The 7,548-nt window shown below is 35.7% G+C and overlaps 1 protein-coding gene across 1 annotated transcript; it reads right to left on the bottom strand.

The window, feature by feature from the left end:
• Nucleotides 1-2,166: 2,166 nt before the first annotated feature.
• LOC145004705 (bHLH transcription factor RHL1-like) lies at nt 2,167-6,497 on the bottom strand. The gene is made up of 8 exons (XM_078963684.1): nt 6,342-6,497; nt 5,859-6,256; nt 5,693-5,779; nt 5,445-5,615; nt 5,279-5,344; nt 4,461-4,526; nt 3,683-3,751; nt 2,167-2,726 (listed from the first exon to the last, which is right to left on the bottom strand). Exons 2-8 carry the CDS (start codon nt 6,246-6,248, stop codon nt 2,370-2,372), a joined length of 1,206 nt encoding a protein of 401 aa, XP_078819810.1. The 5' UTR covers nt 6,249-6,256; nt 6,342-6,497; the 3' UTR covers nt 2,167-2,369.
• Between the last annotated feature and the right edge of the window lie 1,051 nt (nt 6,498-7,548).

Genomic DNA, 7,548 nt, shown 5'->3' with positions numbered 1-7,548 from the left:
CTACAACTCGCCAAGTAGAGGCATGTATGGCCATGTGGGTTTAATGATCTACTCGACGAGTCCGAGGGTTGACTCGTCGAGTAGGCGGTGTGAGTGGAAACCCTAAATCCTCGGGTTTGGGGCCTATATAAGGACACTTATAGCCTTATTTGCAGCTCTTAATCTGCTGAGTGAAACCCTAATCGCCCCCTTAAGCTTGTGAGAGAGTAGTGAGCAATTGTTTGAGAACTTTGGTGCATTTTTGGTAGAAAATATGAGGATTTCAAGCAACGAGTGTGAAGAGGCTGGTAGATCTACTGTTAATCATCAAGGAGTTGTTGTTTAAGGTATAAAGTTCATATCTTTTCCACTAGTCTGAGTAGATCTCATGATTTTTTAGTTAGGGTTTCAATCTTGATTTTATTTTGGGACTTTGAGGGTTTTGGGCACCTTTTTAGAGTTGGACATTAGATCTAGACCTTGTGTGGTCCCTTATGTCAAAAGTCCCCTGCTTTATTCAGCCATGTTAGTTTCTTGAATGAGAAACTTCTTCTCAAACATGTTCTTGGCATTTCTAGCCCTTAAGTGTCATGTATGAACATAAAGCTTGTGGCTTGATGTGATATTCAAGCCTTGAGAGATTAGATATAGAGTGTGATGGAGTTTTCTACCTTGAAATCGTCTAAATGCTTTTGAGTTTGAATGGACTCGCTGAGTCGGCGAGTCAGGTTAACTCGGGCTGTTTGACTTTTGTTGACTTTAAGTTTTGGTCAAATGGAGTAATGGAGATCAGGAGGGGTAAAATGGTCTTTTACCCATTCCCAGGGCTAGAGTGAATAAGGGATCAACTCCTAGTGTATTTCAGTGTGAGTAGAATGTTAAATAGAGATAATTATTTCTATGTGATAGGCGGAGGCTAGGTCAAGGATTCCAAGTACGAGATTTTTATTTGCTAGCTTTCGAGGTGAGTCTTCTCACTATACTTTACCTAGAGTGATATTTATGTGTGACCAGAGGGTCGTATGTGCTTATTTGAGTTATGTATTTGCTTATGTGATATGTATGCTATATTATGTGTTAGTGAGACCGGACCGGAGGGTCCAACGAGCTGTAAGACCAGAGGGTCCTCACTGAGACCGGACCAGAGGGTCCAACGAGCTATGAGACTGGAGGGTCCCACTCAAACACTTAAACCGGAGGGTCTTACGAAGTTATAGCCTCGAGTGGCTAATGTGTTGTATGTGGTATTTTGGAGAACTCACTAAGTTTCATGCTTACCGTGTTATGTGTTATGTATTTCAGGTACTTCAGAGGATCGTCGAAAGGCACCGGCTTGATTGTACACTCACATCTAAGCTGGAGTTATATTTAATTTGGATCCTGGAGTCATGATAAACGATTTTTTAAAAATGTATTTATATTTGAACTTGTAGTTTTTGGAGAAATTGATGTGTTTGGAAAATGGAAAGAATTTGGTTTGAAAATTTACATCGTTACGCTAGTAATTTAGTGACCATTAAATTATTAGAGTTAAGATCGAACCAATTTTATATAAGTAATTAAAGTATTGAATTTAGCTGTGCTGGAGAACACATATTGTGACCATAATTGTGTTTATTAACTCAATCATACATAGCTCCAATTTTATTTAATAATTGATTATTTGTTTTATTATGTATGACCATGCATAGGTCTACATGAATTAATTCAGTATTAGTAAATTTGGACTTCAATTGCTAATAATACTTTAATTAGTAACCAACGATAATTATCATACTTAATAGCTAGATCATTGAGGGATAACGGATTCGAACTAGCAAAAATGTTTCTTTAATGTTTGACTGAATATTTGCTGAAAATTTAAATTTGTTTAAACTTGTAAAATTAAATAAAAACCCTTTTACTTTTTACTTAGAACTTTAAGTTAATTTAATAGTGAGTATGTTAAATAATTTATCATATCCAACTTTTGTGCTATACTATCCTTTTTAATCTAAGTAAAAACCCTTTTTACTTAGATCATATCCAACTTTTGTGCTATACTATTTGCGAAATGATACATTGCCCTAAATGATACATTGCCCTAAATAATAGCTAGTAGAACAGTAAGTAAAATTAGGTGTAGCTATTGCCATCACTTACTATCTTGATATATGTAATTGTATTTTTTTGGCTTTTAAATTATCATTAATCAATTAATTAAAGATCTAGCTCAATGTCTGTCCAAAACAATGTCTCAAATGCACTTAGAAAATGATTACGCGTAAATTCAAAAGACCCCACAAAACACAAGTTTGGTAGAGAGTTGACACACGGTCGCCGAAGTCATGTTTTTTTTCCAAAGTTGACTGGGTTGTCATCAAAAGTTAACGCCGGTGAATATCATGGCTTCAAGATGGAGGTGGATTCTTTGATGGAGACACCTCTGGTGGCAGTATTCCATTCGCGGATTGAGCGGTCAGCACAGACACATTGGGAGATGAAGGCCCACCACCAAGTAACTGGTGGTTGTTCCTTGAGGAAGAAGGGTGGCAGGTGGCGGTGGAGATAGCCGTTGCTAGAGAAATCGGCATGAGACAAAGACCTTTCCCTTGTAGGTACTGCATGGCTGACCCCATATCCTCCTCCATCAGCTTCACCACCTGATTCTCCGCCACCGTCATTGTGTCATTGTTTGAAGACGATGTTCCATTGTTGCTTCGTCCCGCAGCAGCACCACCACCTCCTTCTAAAGCGTCACGACCTCCCTGTAAAAGCATAAAAATACACGTCAACGTTTTGCATGGGGATATAAATGTAATTTCGCAGAAGAGGGTGGGGTGGTGTGGGGTAGGGGGCGGTGGTGGAACTGGGAAAGTAAGCACGCGTGCTGGCTTCTTTCTGTGTGTCGTTTATTTGGTATGGAGAAAAGGGTGGGGTTTGATAAGGATTGGTTTTTTAAGGACGATTCTTGTCTTTGGCTTTCTATTTATAGCAGTTTAAAATCAAACCCTAGATACAACAAAATCAACGCAAACCTACCCCTAAAATATTATTATAAACCCTAAAAGTGAAGAAAAATAAAATTTATATGCTCTTTTGCCTATTTGATCAAGTAGTGTTATAATGGTAAAAAGTTTACGTAGTCTTTTTCCACTTGAAGTTGATAATTACATAAAGTACGTAATATAATAATATATCTTTTGATTAGTTTCAGTTGTATTATTAACCTTTTTCGTATGCATAATCATTATTCAAAAAATGTTCTACTTACCGTGTTTGGTTAACTTGCTTATCAATTTAGATGGTAAAATATTGTTGAGGACTAGAGGAGGCATTTATGTATACCTAGTGATGCGAACACTATGAGTTTTAGTTAATGAAATAAGTTTATATAGGATACACAATATACAAGATACATACATTTTCTATTCATACCCTCGTATTAATTAATCAATACACAGCTTGTATTAATATTTTAATATTTATTTTTACTAAACGTAAACATCTACTTACTTATTGTAGACCTCTGTCACTTAATTACTTGACATTTTTGTCTACATCGATCGGTATATATAAGTGAAATCGTATATAATTTACTAAAAAGAAGACTAATGAGCTATATATGACAAATTAAAGTATCTTAGAGCATCTTATCTTAGATCATTACTCATTAAATAATTTTTAAAATTATGATAAAAGTGTTAAAATTTAAAGATATAACCTCTGTGGAGATGTCAGCTACAAGAGGGGCAGCAGCAGCAGGACCTCCCAATCTACTCATGCTTAGTACCTAATCCAAAATGCTTAATTAATTAGTATGGATTTAGTGTGTGTGTATATATATATATATATATATATATATATATATATATATATATATATATATATATATATATATATATATATATATATATATATATATATATATATATATATATATACTAGCAGTGTACCCGCGCAAAGCGGCGGGGCATGTAAATTCTTTCGATGATATGTTTCCTCTATAAAAATGTTATGTTACAAAAGAAAGTACATGTCGAAGACAAAATAATCAAACTATGGTGTTATTTGGGAGATGAAGTCATTTTTTGTTCCTGGACGGTAGACTTTATAACAGAGGAGGGAACAAAGAGGTATATACGATTGGAGGGATATTTGAATCAACATGCTAAATTTAAGGATATCTAAAAGGGTTCAAAATTTAAATGAATACGGGATTTGAGGGAACCATATCAAATTGCTGAGAAATATAAGGATATTTGATGATAAATATTTGAATTCAAAATTTGGTTAAAATTTAATATTATTTTATTAATGGTTACTTGTACTATCAGCTTCATCATTTGGACGTCTTAAAAAATATTATTATTATAATCAATCTATTTATAGAAATAGTTAGATTTCTTTTATAAGATAGTAAATATATATATATATATATATATATATATATATATATATATATATATATATATATATAGAGAGAGAGAGAGAGAGAATACTTTGACTTGGAGCTGGAGGAATTTTACATAGTCTATGATCTCATCTAGCATTGAAGCCTTGTCTGTCTGTCATTCCACAACCCATATTAACAAAATATCCATCAATAAAAAAATAGTTATTAGAGATAATAATAACATATATTCATAATTATATTGCTTTTGACTTCAATTATTTATTAAGTTCTACATTGCTAACGAAGATCTTATTGAGTTCAAAACCTAACACTTACATTTAAGTTAATAAATAAATAAATAAAATAAAAAAACTTACATTTAAGTAAATGATACACATAATAACAATACCAAACGGTAAAATAAAAAGTTAAAAATTTTCACGCAAAATAAAAGATGTCTTTTTTGCATCAGAGAATTTTAAGAAAACTCATATTTAAAGAAAGAAAAAAAAATAAGACGACTTTGACTTTATGTGTTAAATTATCAATATAATGTTTCCACTATATACCTGTTCGTGAAATTATTTATTTATAAACGAAACACTATAATACAGAATCGATGATTTTAGGGTTATAATGGTAATTGGCGACAAAACCAACCCCGACCCCAAATCCGACTATGATTCGGAACCTACTCCCGGATTTTCTGCCTTCCACCTTCAATTTCAAGTACACACGAAATCATATTTTAGAAATTCCACACGCGCACTTATCACGCGATCTCTTATTGGTTAATAATCATTCCTTCGTATGTAGTACGTGTGAGTGTACTGCAACTGTTACTCACCGCCGGCTACCGCCCATTACCGGTCGCCGGTAAATACAAAATTAATAAGATACTGATAGTACGTTTGATAGTCATACCTTGTTAGCATTTGGGACAAGTTCTTGTAACGATTTCATCCTTTCTGCAATCCTCTCTCGCCGTAACTGCCATAATTTCCGATCAAAATAAGATATACAAAATGGAAGTACGAGAAAAAAAGAGAGGGCTATTAATGGGTGTTTCATGATTTGTTTTTTTTTTTACTCTTTCGGCTATGCTGTGTGGGTCGGTAGCTTGTCCTCTTCTAGCTCTAACTCTTTGTCGTGGCTGCGTCGGTGGTCCACTGCCGCCACCTCCTGCTGCAGTTACACCGCCGGACGTTGGTCCTTGGTTAGTCAAGGCTGCTGTCGTCCCCTGAGAGCCGAAGCTCTGGGCCTGCGTTGGTGATTATGGACATATCATGTCATGAAAAGATAAAGTAAAACGGAAAATACACATACACGAACACTCACCGGCGGGAAATGGAAGTCCTGGGTTTGATTGGATTGGAGAGATCCGGCAAACCCATTAAAGAGAGTTTGAATCGAATTATCTCCACTCTATACATAATTCAATTATTCATCATAAAAATCGGAGAATAATATATTAATTTACAATAAATCTCCGGAAAACAGTTACCGGAGATTTGAACGATGAAGCATCAATGATATCATTTTCAAAAAGCCCAGAATCACCGGCGCCGGTTAAGCCTCGAGAAAGCAATAACTGCTGTTGAAGAAGCAGCGATTTCACAGCAGAAGATGGATTACCTGCTCCACCGGTTCCGGCGCTGATCTGATGTTGCCGGAGTTTTGATGCTAGAAAAGATGATTGGTCATCAAAGTGGTCCACGTCCCATGGAAATACTGGTTTGTTCTGACCGGCACCGCCTCCGCCGCCAGTTCCGGTGGATATTTCCGGCCAAGAAACTCCTGACTGGAGACCACAAAGCATTTGCTCTAGGAAATCTTCATGAGAGGACGTGTGATCGTAGCTGTTGGTAACGTTTTGGAGGTCTTGAAGCGACATTTTAGTTTCTACAAAAACACATACACACATAAGCACACACTAAACCCTCGATTCATAAACAATATAAAACATATACGCATTAACGGCACATACCTTGGTAAATGTGAGATTTATGAGTAATTTCGGAAATATATTTCGAGTTACGATGGTGATGGAGAAGAAGAAAAAAAAAGTATTTACAACATCGAAGGATATTTGTGTGGAATGTTTCTCAATGGCATAAGCTCTCTCTTCCTCTAGTTTCATCCTCAAGAGTATATATAAAGGCCAATGAAGTATCCATTTCTCTTCCAATTCTACCAATCTTATTGATTTATTTATTTATTTATTATTATTATTATTATTATTATTATTATAAAATTCGATAATCGGATGAAATTTTAAAATTCGAACGACATTATAAAATTCGAACGGCTATATAAAATGAAACAAAAACAAAGTTTGTAATTGTTTATCATGGATATTACTTGGTTCAATATTATCGGGGTGGAGCTTCTATTAGGCCAGGAGGGGTTGTGGCCCACCTGTTTTTTTTCTCATAACTTAAACTTTTTATATATTAGGCCTAAACCTAAATTTTTTGACTTTATCACCCCCGTTCTTCAATTTTTATACATATTCCATCCCCCCCCCCCCCCCCCCCCCCCCCGATACAATCAACTAGGTACCCTCCTGTGTTCTTCGAGTGAACACTAACTCCAGTAATAGAAGAGAAGAAGAATAGATAAACCCAATCTGTTGATTGGTGATTTCATTCACACTTAAATACTTTTAAATTAAGTTTATCAAATCCTAAAACAAAGCCTATTAATACGAACGTAATGCTAATCTCCAAATAAAACCAAACAAACTAAATACTACTTTAAATCCCAACCAATTTGATCTGCAACCAAAGTCGCTAGACTTTATCCACCACGTAATCTTGATGCCATGTTGGAACAACAGATACTCTTCCCGAACGTCTTGGCCCTTCCACTGTTGGCCATGTAACATTCCCTTCTTCTTCAAAGAGCACCTTGTCCTACTCACGCAGGCCTTCCCAAGTTGCATTCTTCGGTGAGCTATTAGTCCACTGTACCAAAACCTGAGTAGTCGGCTTTCCCCGAGATAACACGCTTCGAACCCCATAGATGGACAATGGTCGTTCGACAGGACTACCCTTCTCAAAGTCAACCAGCAAGGCATGAACTCCTCCAGGTAAATGTAACAGATACGCCACCTTACCAATGCGTTCGCCCACCTCAAAAAGACCATAAAAACGCTTGGACAACTTATTAGAGAGCCGATTAGCAACTGAAAT

The sequence above is a fragment of the Lactuca saligna genome, chromosome 7, assembly GCF_052625555.1.
Source record: "Lactuca saligna cultivar CGN05327 chromosome 7, ASM5262555v1, whole genome shotgun sequence".
Lineage (NCBI taxonomy): Eukaryota > Viridiplantae > Streptophyta > Magnoliopsida > Asterales > Asteraceae > Lactuca > Lactuca saligna.
The sequence above is the reverse complement of the archived record's forward strand: the minus strand, read 5'-3'. Positions and strand labels throughout refer to the sequence as shown.